The sequence below is a fragment of the Gymnodraco acuticeps genome, unplaced genomic scaffold, assembly GCF_902827175.1.
Source record: "Gymnodraco acuticeps unplaced genomic scaffold, fGymAcu1.1, whole genome shotgun sequence".
Taxonomy (NCBI): Eukaryota; Metazoa; Chordata; class Actinopteri; order Perciformes; family Bathydraconidae; genus Gymnodraco; species Gymnodraco acuticeps.
In genome coordinates this window covers 99,792-114,493 of record NW_022990909.1, presented here as the reverse complement: position 1 = coordinate 114,493, position 14,702 = coordinate 99,792, and the positions used below count along the sequence as shown (strand labels likewise).

Here is a 14,702-nt window from a genome sequence, read left to right as displayed (position 1 = left end):
CCCCTGCCCGCCTGCAGAGAATGTTGCTCCGGCTACAGAGCTACGACATCAGTTTGGTGTACAAAAAGGGCAAGTATATGTATGTAGCAGACACTCTTTCACGTGCCCCAACCGCACAAACATCTCAAAGCCCTGCTGAAAATGATGCTTATGAAGTTATGTCTGTGAGCTACATCTCCACAGCCCGCCTGGAAGAACTCAGAAAGCACACAGCAGAGGACGAAGATCTGCAAGCCCTCAGTGCAGTCATTAATAGAGGATGGCCCATCCGACAGAATCAGCTCCAACCTGCTGTCCGTCTCTTCTTTCCCTACAGAGATGAAATGACAGTAGAAGAGGGAATTGTCATGAAAGGCCATAAAACTGTCATTCCTCAGTCCCTGCACAGAGAGTACATCAAAATAGTGCACAGAGGACACTCCGGCATTGAAGCAACCAAACGCAGAGCAAGAAGCATCATCTTTTGGCCAGAAATGTCTAGAGACATCACTGAGGAGTTGCTTTCATGTGCAGTGTGCAACAGCACCAGATCCCATCAGCAAAAGGAGCCCCTCCAGCTTCATCCTGTGCCAGATCTCCCATGGTCCACAGTGGCAACAGACATCTTCGAGTGGCATGGAAAACGGTATCAGGTGCTGGTTGACTCGTACTCTGGCTGGTTTGAAAGCGACCTTCTCCGGGATGTGACCTCATCAACTGTGATAACTAAATTGAAGAGACATTTCTCTGTTTTCGGCACACCACACACTCATCTCTGATAATGCTGGACAGTACGCCAGTCAACATTTCAAGGACTTTGCAAAACAGTGGGACTTTGTTCACATCACCAGCAGTCCTGAATACCCACAGTCAAACGGACTAGCAGAGAGAGCAGTCCGCAGTACAAAACAGTTGATGGAACGTTCACACAGAGATGGCACAGATGTCTTCCTCAACCTGATAAATCTCAGAAACATTCCCCGTGATCTGACGTTAGGCTCTCCTGCTGAACGCCTGATGTCGCGACAAACACGTGCAGCCATCCCAGTGAGCACCAAACTGTTACAGCCAAATCCAAAAGATGCACAACTAATCAGAACACAACTCCTCAACAAGCGGCTCATCCTAAAGCGCCACTATGACATCTCAAGTTCTCCTCTGAAACCCCTGGCAGAGGGACAAGTGATCAGGATGCAGACCCCAAAAGGATATGATCGGCTTGGCGTTGTCAAGGAAGTGAGCGAGAAACCACGCTCTTACATAATCCAAGCCAACGGGACTTCATACAGACGGAATCGTCGTCACATCATTCCTGTTCCCGAGCCGTCGCCCCAGCAACAGCAGCCTCAAGATTTCGACCCTCACAACACCGACCCCTCTATGATGGACCGTGTACCCCACACACCACACACACCTGAGAGAAACAGCAGGCTGACACAGAACAGTTCCCCTTCACTATCAAGACACACATCACATTTCCCTTGCAACAACAGTGACACACCATACATAACACGATCAGGTCGCACATGCAAACCAAACCCTAAATATGTGCAGTAACACTGTTGGACAATCTTGTTAAAGTGATATGTTTAGTCATTTCCTTTTTCCTGTTACCTGGTAAGGTATTTAGTAATGGTTTATTGTTTGTGTCACCAAATGCTAAAGGAATGTTCAATATCATCTGCCTTAAATGTTATTTACTTTCAGATAGAAACATCAGCTAAAGAGAAGGGATGTAGATCATTCTCATATGATTAAGTTTGTCCTTTGCAGGCCACCGTAGCTGGTGCGTCACACGGTGACGTGTTAAGGTAATAGGCATTCAGTTGTTAGTCGCATGCAACGTACAGGTTCACTGTACATGCTGTGGTCATAAATATTCTATGCATTGTGTATTCCTTCTACATACACACATGCATGTATTAAGAAGTATTGACAACTTCTACAGTAAGAACCTCACTTGGAGAGAGAGGGGAAAAGGAGGTTAGTGTGTTGGTGGAAGGAAGGTCTGGTGACCCAGCGGTGAGTAAAGGTGAGTCAGAAAAAGAAGAGCGAATATCATCAACCTTTTTTTCAAAGTGGGTAACAAAGTCGCTTGACAGAAGTGAGGAGGGGGGAGGAGCTTTTGGAGGGTCCAAGAGGGTGGAGAAGATGGAAAATAGTTTTTTAGGATTGGAATAGGAAGATTGGATCTTATCTTGAAAGAAAGTGCTTTTTGCCTGAGAGATCGAAGCAGAGAAAGAGGAGAGGAGAGCCTGATAGGTTAGGAGGTCGTCACGGTGTTTGGATTTCCACTGTTTTCAGCTCTGCTGCCCGAAGGACGGTTCTATTAGCACGCAGTGCATCATTTAGCCAGGGAGCAGGAGGGGACTGACGAGCCTGCCGAGATGTGAGAGGACAGAGAGAGTCCAGAGAGGATGAGAGAGTAGAGAGGAGAGTTTCTGCAGCAGAGTTTGGAGGTAGGAGTTGGAACGAGTCCGAGGAAGGGAGGGCTGAGAGCACCGATGAGGCAAAGGTAGAGGGGGAGAGGGAGCGAAGGTTACGGCGGACAAGTGCAGGATGAGAAGAGATTAGTTTGTTATGTTTGGAAAGGGATAGAGAGAATGAAATGAAGAAGTGATCGGATGTGTGGAGCGGGTTTACAGAGAGGTTAGAAGTAGCGCAGTTCCTTGAGAATATGAGATCAAGGACATTGCCAGCTTTATGAGTCGGTGGGGACGGAGACAGTGAGAAAGCAAAGGCGGTTAACAGAGATGTTAGTTCGTCTATCTTCCCCGTCTGGAGGTTGAAGTCTCCGAGAAGTACAGCGGGAGGGCCAGTTTCAGGGATGTGTGAGAGGAGATTATCTATTATATTTTCCTGTTGGTGTGTGTGAGATCCTTGTTGCTGGTGACTGTGTGCACTGGTAACAGTCATATTGAGGCTGTGAATCATGTGCCCATGATTTAATAAATGCCCACACCGGGTTATATTTGAACTCTCTGCCTCCTGGCTTGGTCGGGCCGCTCAACGGTCAGCTTCACAAAGAGGAATAAAGCGCTGCATGAGTTCCTCTTACCTCGTACAGTTCTGGTCTGACTGGCAGCACTTCTCCTCTTCCCTCTGTGGAGATGAACACATTCTTTATAGCACTTTGCATTAGTGGAGCTGATTCTCTCCAATGGGCAGAGCGTCACAAACTTTACACTCAAGATTAAATGTGTCACTCTGCACGATTACGCAGGTGACATGAATTTCACATCTTCACTTCCTTCGTGTTGCCAGGCACAGATCTGGGTCTTTGCATTGACTCTACATGTAATCTCACAAAACTCTGTTATATCTGAAATTACAACAGCTATAGAAAGAAAGAAATACACAATAGGTGTATTTATTGACTTAAAAAAGGCATTTGACACCATGGACCATTACCTATTAATAGTAGTTCTAGATTGGTTAAAAAGTTATTTAGATAACAGACAACAATATGTAAAATGTGCTGGTAGTACATCGGAGTGTATGAACATAGAATGTGTCCCAAAGGGCTCGGTTTTAGGGCCTAAACTTTTTATTTTGTACATCAATGACATGTGAAACGTCAACATTATTGCAATTTGTGTTGTTTGCAGATGACACCAATTTCTTTAGTTCAGGAGATGATTTCAACATGTTAGCAAAGTGTATTGGACATGAAATGGTCAAACTTAAAAGATGGTTTGATGAAAATAAGTTAACTCTAAATTTGAATAAAACAAAGTTTATGGTTTTTGCTCATAGCAAAAAAGATGAAAACATTTCACTGTCCATTGATGGAGTTTTTATTGAAAGGGTTTCTGAATTTTGATTCTTGGTGTGACGCTGGATGAAAACCTGACATCACACACATAGCACATGTTAAAACCAAAGTGTCCAGGAATATTTCTGTTCTAAACAAGGCAAAGTATTTGCTAGATTACAAGGCATTGAGGATGTTGTACTGTTCACTCATTTTGCCATTTTTCATTTATTGTATAGAAGTGTGGGGCAACACGTATATGAGCAACATAAAGCCATTATCAATATTACAGAAAAGGGCAGTAAGAAGAATTCATAAAGCTGACTCGAGAGAACACACCAACAGACTGTTTGTTAAGTCAGGACTCTTGAAACTCAAGAGCTGAGCTGCAGACATTATCAGTAATGCACAGGGCAAAGAGCAGAATGTTACCAGCATGTTTACAACAGTTGTTTGTTTTTGGATCAGACAAGGAAGACCACAGAAGGAAATTAAACTTTAAGCATCCATATGCAAGGACTACTCTTAACCCTTAAGAGTCCCTTAAAAAACAAAACGTATTTGTTCCTAAGGCTATAAAATGCCACCTTCACAAAAACTGCTATAAAAATATGATATATTCATATTTATTTCCACTTTCAAAGAGTGAGTCTTTTAAAACTACTCCAGCCTGACATACACATATGAAAAATGAATTATATTTTTGGGATTTTAACCCTTGAAATGCCAGTTTGTTGAAAAAACTCCAGTTTTTTTATTGAAAAAAACTAGAATAATTTTCCAAAAATACATTTCAAGGAATATTTGATTATTGTTATTATTAGGTCCCTATATTAGTCAATGATTGGCAGCAAAATGTATTTGAATGCATTGTTATTTTTTTTGCAGTGTCAGATTTAAACAAAAACTCACACTCGTGTTCCTGAGGCCAGAAAATGCCACCATCACAAAAACTGCTATAAAAATATGATATATTCATATTTTTTCCCACTTTCAAAGAGTAAATCTTTTAAAGCTACTCCAGCCTGACTAAAATGAATCATTTTGAACCAGAAAAACATTTATTTTACAAAGATGAACATTGAATGAACACTGTGTGTCTGGCTGTGAGAGTCCAGCTCAGGTGGAGCAGGGGCTGCAAATGGACAGACTGTGGCCCTTGCATATGCATTTCCCACATTTGCAGCAGGTGCTGCAAACTCTTCTGTCCATGCAAAAGTGGCTCCTAGCTCTTCCGTTCACTGATGAGAGAGGGGCCTGCAGCAGCACCCTGCAGATCTGACACCATTGTTGCAGCGGCTGATGAGCAGCCCTCTCTTCTTGATGTGTGGGGTCGCCAGCATTTCTCCCACCTCTTCCCTCCTGTATGGTTTCTGCTGCTGCCAGGATGGCTCCATTGATGTCCACAGGACGTAGGCGTTGTAATGAGAAATGTCAACCAGGTTGTGGAAGAGGGCAAGTGGCCAGCGATTTGTTCTCCTCCTGTGGCAACAACCTAACAAAAACATAAAACAAGACAATTTGAATAAATGATGCCAAGCATTTTCTCTCATGATGCAAATATGAATTATTTTATAGGAAAATGCTCTTTGAAAAAAACCTACATATATTTCAGACAAGAATATAAGAGTAAGAATTAGGGCCGGGACTCGATTAAAAAAATTAATCTAATTAATTAGAGGCTTTGTAATTAATTAATCGAAATTAATCGCATTTTTAATCACATATAAATATTTGACCTAAGAACAGTGAGAAGCAATTTTTTTCACATGGATTTTAGTATACCATTAGGCGCATTCACACCGCAGTACTTTTCCCACAAAGGTTCATGAGAACTTAGTTCATGAGAAGTCTTTGAACCTGGGGGTGGATTAGTCAAATGAAGCCGCTGACGTCACTTGTTCTTCTTCTGCTTTGGGTTTACTGGCAGGCCGCAAACCACTTCACGGCGTATACTGCCGCCCAAAGTCCCCGGCCGGAAGTCCCCGGAGTTGGGGAAGGCTTCAGTAGAAGCTGCTGGGAGTCCCAGCAGCCTTCCGAGTAAATCGCCAGAACGCCGACACCTCCTCATCTCCACCGCTCCCATGTTTTATTGTGTGTTGCCATAAGTTAGTCTCTCTGCGTTTCTGCGCTGGGCTAATGCTAATAATGCTAATGCGAGGATAATAAAATGGCGGCTTCACAAAACTTTTTGGGAGTTTTACGGGGCGTGGTTTGCAATCCGCCCAGCCAATCAGAAATATAGCTCTTTTCTCACAAGAGAGCCGTACGAAAGTCCCTGCTCTCTAGCAGCTCTCTGCTCTCTAGCAGGGACTTTCGTGGGGGTAAAAAGGTTCTCATGAACTCATTTTAGTACCGGCTCTTTTTGGTGTGAACGCGATAAAAGAGGCTAGCGTCCACGCTAGCTTCCACGCTAGCTGCTATATGTTTTGCATTGAGGTGATACTTGAGGCTTGATGTGCTGCGGTGATATGCGAATTCCTTTTTGCATAATTTGCACACAACCGTGCTCTTATCGACGCTTCCATCCGTCCGTTTTTTAAAACAACATTTCCCACTGTTGTTCACTGTGGTTTGTTGTTGTCTGAAGTCATGAACGTTAGTTGGTGCTCCAGTATAATCGGTACGCCTGAAACTCATCCAGTGAGAAACGTTCCGCGGTGCAAAAATAAGTGCGATTAAAATGCGTTAATTTTTTTAACGCGTTAATTTTTGTGTGATTAATTAATCTTAATTAACGCGTTAAAGTCCCGGCCCTAGTAAGAATACATGTGTGCCTACCTTATCAAGGTTGTCGACACCTCCTTTGCATCGGTTGTAGTCTTTGATTATGACTGGCTTTCTCTTCATTTCGTCGCTTACGTCTGGACTGCGGTGTTTCGTGCTGAGAAGCAGCACATTCCTGCCCCGTCGAGGGATGTAAGAGACCAGTGTGTGGGTCTTCGGAAAGGCAAAGGTGGAGGAGAGGATCGCTCTCGCTCTTGCCTGAAGCAAAATAGGGGGAAGCTCAGGCTTGTTTGGGCGAATTGTGCCAACCAGGGCCAGTTTTCTCCTGAGCAGCTCCTCAGCCAGTGCGAAGGACGTGAACACATTGTCACAGGTAATGATGTGTCCCTGGAGCCCCTCTGTCATCTCCAGGACCACCCTCATCCCCTGGTTGACTTCAGGACCACTGCCAGCTGCTTGGCCTGTATACACCTGCAGTCTCCAGGCGGAGGATGATTTTACATCACAGTTTGCCCAAATCTTTATCCCGTATTTGGCCGGCTTTTTTGGCATGTACTGCTTGAAGCTGCACCTGCCTCTGAATGGGACGAGCTGTTCATCCACGCAGACGTCGCTGAATGGGCTGAACAGCATCGGCAGGCGGTGCGTCCACATATCCAAGACTTTGCGGAAGGCAGCCAGCTTGTCATCACGGCGCCGCGGTCGGGATAGCTTGTCGTCGAACCGCAGTGTTCGGCTGATTTGGTGAAACCTCTTGTGGGACATCGTGGCTCGGAAAATGCTCCGTCCCAATTTCTCACTCCAGAGGCTGAGGGTCGATTCATTTTTTGATCTGTAAACACCGACCAAAATGAGCAGCCCCACGTAAGCCTGCAGTTCCTCTGTGTCCATATCTCGCCACTCTGCAATTGACCGTCTCCCATGCAGGTTTGTCATGGACACAATATGCTGCAGGATGTCATCTGTCAGCAGCAGTGCAAAGCTGGATGCCGGGTCACTGATTCGGGCGACAGCATAGTGTGTTGGTCCCAGGATCAAACTTCTGGCTGCTGGGACGTAGCGGAGCGTCTCTGTTTGTGGGAGACCAAAACATTTTTTCAAGTCCATCCTGCAGCTGCTTCTTCCAACTCCCCTCCGCTCTCAGTTTCAGATGAGTCTGAGTTGGACTCTAGCTGGTCTGTTCCCACCTCTGAGGCGTCCTCCGTGGCCTCTTCTGTGTCAATGGGGCATTTTTTTTCCGCTAGGAACTAATCTGTCGTTTTTTGTGTATCTTAGCCATTTTAGGCTAATTAAATAAACTGAGACGACAATTCAATATACAACTAAAAAAGAATATCCTCTGGCAAGTTTGAGCAATATTCATTCAACACAGCCAAAATGGCTTGAAAACCTGAATGGCTGAAAATGGCCCCAGGGACTCTTAAGGGTTAAGCAAATGTGTATTTCGGTATTTGGTGTACAATCGTGGAATTCTCAACAAAAGGATCTAAAGAATTGTATATGTACTTTTCAGTTAAATAAATTGTATAAATTAAGAAAGATGGGACTATATGAAGCAGAATGTGAATAAGTCTATGTACTTTGGTCCTGCATTGCTAAATAATTTTGATGTCTTTGATGTGATGTCCATTCTTTTTTGCAGGTCCCATTGTTATTGGTGTTGTTATTGTTGTTATTATTGTTATTATTATTATTATTAGTAGTATTATTATTATGCGCCGCTTTCCACCTTATTCTCCAGTAGGACTCAGATGAGGGTGTACTGTTATGTTTGGCTGTGAACATTTGTTTTTGTTATTATGAAGGGCAGACCATCTATTTGTATTCATTTTGTTTAGAAAGGGGCGGGGCATATAAGATTGTATTCTTCTCCCTGCTCCTTTTCGCTCAATGGTGTTTGTAGAGACATGTTTTGTTGGCAATTATTGTACGTATTTGGTTTATGCGTACCATGAGCGGGACAAATAAAAATGAAATGAAACAATATAATTGTATATTGAAATGTCCTTAATATATTAGGTTGTATAAAAGCTGAATCCTCTTCAGGTCAGTTTACAGCAGAAACTCTTACTTTGTGTCCGAGGGTCCAGGTTCATTTCTGAAGTCTTCAAACCATTCTTTAGACCGGTCACTCTTCAGAGAGAGACAGCCGGAGACGGAAGAGCGGGCCTCGTTCCTCATCTGTGAAAGCACGCAGCTGCGCCATGCTGAGACACACAGCAGGAACACACACACACACACACACACACACACACACACACACACACACACACACACACACACACACACACACACACACACACACACACACACACACACACACACACACACACACACACACACACACACACACACACACACACACACACACACACACACACACACACACACACACACACACACACACACACACACACACACACACACACACACACACACACACACACACACACACACCACACACACACACACACACACACACACACACACACACACACACACACACACACACACACACACACACACACACACACACACACACACACCACACACACACACACACACACACACACACACACACACACACCACACACACACACACACACACACACACACACACACACACACACACACACACACACACACAATCATTAGTTTTAGCTAACAAGTACAAGACCTGAGTACTTCTACTTTTATTAAAGTACAAGATCTGAGTACTTCTACTTTTACTGAAGTACCAGATCTGAGTACTTCTAATTTTACTCAAGTACAATATCTGAGTACTTCTACTTTTACTCAAGAACAATATCTGAGTACTTCTACTTTTACTCAAGTACAAGATCTGAGTACTTCTACTTTTACTCAAGTACAAGATCTGAGTACTTCTACTTTTACTAAAGTACAAGATCTGAGTACTTCTACTGTTACTCAAGTACAAGATCTGAGTACTTTTACTCTAAAAGCTGAATCCTCTTCAGGTCAGGTTACAGCAGAAACTCTTACTTTGTGTCTGAGGGTCCAGGTTCATTTCTGAAGTCTTCAAACCATTCTTTAGACCAGTCACTCTTCAGAGAGAGACAGCCGGAGACTGAAGGTGTGTCCTCTTCCTCGTCTTTTAAAGCACTCATCTTCTCCAGTCTGAGACACACACACACACACACACACATTATGATAACACGCTTTTTTCAATCCAAACCATCATAGTAATAAACTTGGTTTAAAAAAATCAAATCAGTCAGACTTCAGGCCGGCCTCCATTTTGACTGCAGAGCTGCACATGTTATGTAACTCTGATGGATCAGGAAATGAACAGAGTTTGCAGAAGTCTCATTGGACTCTAGGACGCTGGTTTTTAACAAAGAAGTTTTGTTATCAGTCTGACAGAGTAAATAATGTGTTTAAAGCAGATCCTGGTGTTAGCACTCACCCTGTTCTCCTCCGGCTCCGTCCAGCTGTAAAATGGCATCAGTCTGACTTCAAACTTGGACTTTAACTCCTTCACCTGTCTGCAGCTCCTCCCTTTGTTTCGTAACCAGCCTTACCAGCTGAACCAGTTCACATCCAGGGACTCTGTTCAGTGGGATAGAAACAGAGCTCAACAAAGTTATTGAAATAAATGTATTAAAACCACAGAGTGAAAATAACCCAGTAAACATCCTGCGTTCAAAACCTCACTGCAGTTAAAGTGTGTAGGTATTTAAGTACTCTAGTGTTAACTGAGCATTCAATTATTCCCTAATATATATATATATATATATATATATATATATATATATATATATATATATATATATATATATATATATATATATATATGTTTAGGACTTGAGATGATAGGACTTTTTTGTTATTGGCACCAAAACACATTTCTTTAATGTATTTCTAATGATTTCAAAGTTCTAATCCACCATTGAACAAATAAAACATCAAATACAAAGTAAACCATTGATGCCTGAGCTGGACCGATGTTATCCTCACCATTTTGTTTATCTTCCTGCACATGATGAACTCAACTGTAAATTGAGTTTGTCCTTAGCAGTCTCTCTCTCCACCGTCACACATATATATACATTACCTTTAGTCTGTGTTTCCAGTTCTGTAATCAGTAGTTTTAGCTAACAAGTACAAGATCTGAGTACTTCTACTTTTACTCAAGTACATGATCTGAGTATTTCTACTGTTACTCAAGTACACGATCTGAGTACTTCTACTACAAGATCTGAGTACTTCTGCTGTTACTCAAGTACAAGATCTGAGTACTTCTACTTTAACACAAGTACAAGATCTGAGTACTTCTACTTTTACTCAAGTACAAGATCTGAGTACTTCTACTGTTACTCAAGTACAAGATCTGAGTACTTCTACTTTTACTCAAGTACAAGACCTGAGTACTTCTACTTTTACTCAAGTACAATACCTGAGTACTTCTACTTTTACTCAAGTACAAGATCTGAGTACTTCTACTGTTACTCAAGAACAAGACCTGAGTACTTCTACTTTTACTCAAGTACAAGATCTGAGTACTTCTACTTTTACTCAAGTACAAGATCTGAGTACTTCTACTGTTACTCAAGTACAAGATCTGAGTACTTCTACTGTTACTCAAGAACAAGACCTGAGTACTTCTACTTTTACTCAAGTACAAGATCTGAGTACTTCTACTTTTACTCAAGTACAAGATCTGAGTACTTCTACTGTTACTCAAGTACAAGATCTGAGTACTTCTACTTTTACTCAAGTACAAGACCTGAGTACTTCTACTTTTACTCAAGTACAATACCTGAGTACTTCTACTTTTACTCAAGTACAAGATCTGAGTATTTCTACTGTTACTCAAGTACAAGATCTGAGTACTTCTACTGTTACTCAAGAACAAGACCTGAGTACTTCTACTTTTACTCAAGTACAAGATCTGAGTACTTCTACTTTTACTCAAGTACAAGATCTGAGTACTTCTACTGTTACTCAAGTACAAGATCTGAGTACTTCTACTGTTACTCAAGAACAAGACCTGAGTACTTCTACTTTTACTCAAGTACAAGATGTGAGTACTTCTACTTTTACTCAAGTACAAGATCTGAGTACTTCTACTGTTACTCAAGAACAAGATCTGAGTACTTCTGCTGTTACTCAAGTACAAGATCTGAGTACTTCTACTTTAACACAAGTACAAGATCTGAGTACTTCTACTTTAACACAAGTACAAGATCTGAGTACTGCTGCTGTTACTCAAGTACAAGATCTGAGTACTTCAACTTTAACACAAGTACAAGATCTGAGTACTTCTACTTTAACACAAGTACAAGATCTGAGTACTTCTACTTTAACACAAGTACAAGATCTGAGTACTTCTACTGTTACTCAAGTACAAGATCTGAGTACTTCTACTTTTACTCAAGTACAAGATCTGAGTACTTCTACTGTTACTCAAGTACAAGATCTGAGTACTTATACTTTTACTCAAGTACAAGACCTGAGTACTTCTACTTTTACTCAAGTACAATACCTGAGTACTTCTACTTTTACTCAAGTACAAGATCTGAGTACTTCTACTTTTACTCAAGTACAAGATCTGAGTACTTCCACTGTTACTCAAGTACAAGATCTGAGTACTTCTACTTTTACTCAAGTACAAGATCTGAGTACTTCTACTTTTACTCAAGTACAAGATCTGAGTACTTCTACTGTTACTCAAGTACAAGATCTGAGTACTTCTACTGTTACTCAAGAACAAGACCTGAGTACTTCTACTTTTACTCAAGTACAAGATCTGAGTACTTCTACTTTTACTCAAGTACAAGATCTGAGTACTTCTACTGTTACTCAAGTACAAGATCTGAGTACTTCTGCTGTTACTCAAGTACAAGATCTGAGTACTTCTACTTTAACACAAGTACAAGATTTGAGTACTTCTACTTTAACACAAGTACAAGATCTGAGTACTGCTGCTGTTACTCAAGTACAAGATCTGAGTACTTCTACTGTTACTCAAGAACAAGATCTGAGTACTTCTACTTTTACTCAAGTACAAGATCTGAGTACTTCTACTTTTACTCAAGTACAAGATCTGAGTACTTCCACTGTTACTCAAGTACAAGATCTGAGTACTTCTACTGTTACTCAAGAACAAGACCTGAGTACTTCTACTTTTACTCAAGTACAAGATCTGAGTACTTCTACTTTAATCAAGTACAAGATCTGAGTACTTCTACTGTTACTCAAGTACAAGATCTGAGTATTTCTTCCACCTCTGTTCATCGCTCAGGTGGAGATCACAGAAAAGACTTGAGGAGAACACTGAGCTTGGACTACCATCAAGTGGACAAACAGAAAACTACACCCACACACTTAGAGCACAACAGCACACACACACACACACATTATAATAACACGCTTTTTTCAATCCAAACCATCATAGTAATAAACTGGGTTAAACACATCAAATCAGTCAGACTTCAGGCCGGCCTCCATTTTGACTGCAGAGCTTCACATGTTCTGTAACTCTGATGGATCAGCAAACAGGAAATGAACAGAGTTTGCAGAAGTCTCATTGGACTCTAGGACGCTGGTTTTTAACAAATAAGTTTTGTTATCAGTCTGACAGAGTAAATAATGAATGTGTTTAAAGCAGATCCTGGTGTTAGCACTCACCCTGTTGTTCTCCTCCGGCTCCGTCCAGCTGTAAAATGGCGTCTGGCAGTCTGACAAGTCTGTCTTATTATTTTCACTTTCAACTTCCCTCCCTGTCTGCAGCTCCTCCCTTTGTTTCATAACCAGCCTTACAAGCTGAACCAGTTCACATCCAGGGACTCTGTTCAGTGAGATATAAACAGAGCTCAACAAAGTTATTGAAATAAAAACATGAATATTACTGAGTGAAAATAACCCAGTAAACATCCTGCATTCAAAACCTCACTGAATTAAAGTGTTGAGCTATTTAAGTACTCTGGTGTTAACTGTGCATTCAATTCTTCCCTATTACTGTATATACATATCAGAGGTTGCGCTAGACTTTTTCGCTGCCCGTCATGTTGACGGTTCACATGCGCCGTGTTATGCATGGCTGCTGCACCTCGCGGGAGCGTGCACAGCGTCAAGCCAAAACAGACATTTCAATGATTTGTACGGCACAGTTAGGTTTGGAAACGGTATGATTTCCTTTTTGGAGGGCATGAATAACACGGCATAACTGAGGTTACCTACTGTAACCCAGCTTCTATGAGTATTGGCGCAGCCCTCTAAGGCTATCGCTATTGGGTTATCCCTTTGCGCCCCCGCGCAGCACTGAAACACTTGTAGTCCACGCCCACCCGCCAGGTGGGCCCCACCCTCGGGCCTCCTTCCGGTATAAATAGGAAGGGTGCCCGGCAATCTGCTCCCATACAATATAACTTTTCTTCAGCTATTCGTAGAGCCAGTGGGGCCCAGCGCTTAGAGGGCTGCGCCAATACTCATAGAAGCTGGGTTACAGTCAACACATCCTCACTCCCAGGTCGGCCTATGTTGACGTTATGTCAAGTCCCCTGTCGGCTTTTTCCAACGCAAGGGGGGGGGGCCTTAGCGTCCATTTTCAGCTTTCCGGGATGTCCATATGCTTCTATGGACGCTCATGGAAGCACGGCGTTCGTTTGTGTCGACTGCCCTTAAAGGCAATGTGAGCGTCCATTCTCATTGGATAACGGAGAATTGTACACCCGGAAGTAAGTATTCCTCTTACTGTCGATTGATTTTACAGTGATATCTGCACTACTCATCGACTAAAAAACACCAGAGTATCCTTGTTAATTACACAACATTGATTGGTTTAAATTGTGTACAATGCTTTTGTATTTTTCCCCTTCGATTCGGAGAAACAAATATGTTTTCGGAGTAAAAGATAGCAGAAGACACTACACTACCCAGAATCCCCAGCTATCGTTTGGACTACACCATGTGCTCTGTTTGACAAACCCCGTGATAGTCCTCAAGCTCTGTGATTGGAGAGTGTGCTCCGAGGGTTACGCCGAGCCTCGAACAGCACTTGAAATGGGATGGAACCACGTCAGACTGTCCAAAACTGGATTTGAACGGGTCCACCGCGTCCCCCCTCCCCCACCCTGTCCCCAGAACTACACATGCTGGCTATTCTGTTTCGCAACATGTTCTCTATCTATGGCACGTCTCTACTGGGAGTTGTAGTTTTAAAAGACGTTTTCGTATTTCCCATAATAAGAAGTTGCCAGTATTAAACTGTGTACATCCC

General features: G+C 42.3%; 2 protein-coding genes across 6 annotated transcripts in view; both read right to left on the bottom strand.

The window, feature by feature from the left end:
- LOC117557905 (protein NLRC3-like) overlaps positions 1-13,321 on the bottom strand; it is a 39,217-nt gene extending 25,896 nt beyond the window's left edge. For 2 of the 4 annotated variants that reach the window (XM_034233900.1, XM_034233903.1), the window contains exons 1-4: positions 13,112-13,321; positions 9,888-10,030; positions 9,464-9,598; positions 3,038-3,081 (exon numbers count right to left, since the gene is read on the bottom strand). In XM_034233900.1, coding sequence (XP_034089791.1) covers positions 3,038-3,081; positions 9,464-9,588 — 169 coding nt within the window. In that variant the 5' untranslated portion in view covers positions 9,589-9,598; positions 9,888-10,030; positions 13,112-13,321. Of the gene's footprint in view, positions 1-3,037; positions 3,082-9,463; positions 9,599-9,887; positions 10,202-10,438; positions 10,673-13,111 lie in introns of those variants that run through there. The other 2 variants (XM_034233902.1, XM_034233901.1) reach the window with 2 other exon arrangements.
- LOC117557906 (piggyBac transposable element-derived protein 3-like) lies at positions 3,509-8,630 on the bottom strand. Of its 2 annotated transcripts, XM_034233907.1 has the most exons (3): positions 8,532-8,630; positions 6,515-7,530; positions 3,509-5,228 (listed from the first exon to the last, which is right to left on the bottom strand). In XM_034233907.1, exons 1-3 carry the CDS (start codon positions 8,554-8,556, stop codon positions 4,959-4,961), a joined length of 1,311 nt encoding a protein of 436 aa, XP_034089798.1. In that variant the 5' UTR covers positions 8,557-8,630; the 3' UTR covers positions 3,509-4,958. The 2 variants fall into 2 exon arrangements, with proteins under 2 accessions (XP_034089798.1, XP_034089797.1); XM_034233906.1 differs by lacking the exon at positions 8,532-8,630 and having other exon boundaries at positions 6,515-8,523.
- Positions 13,322-14,702: the final 1,381 nt, after the last annotated feature.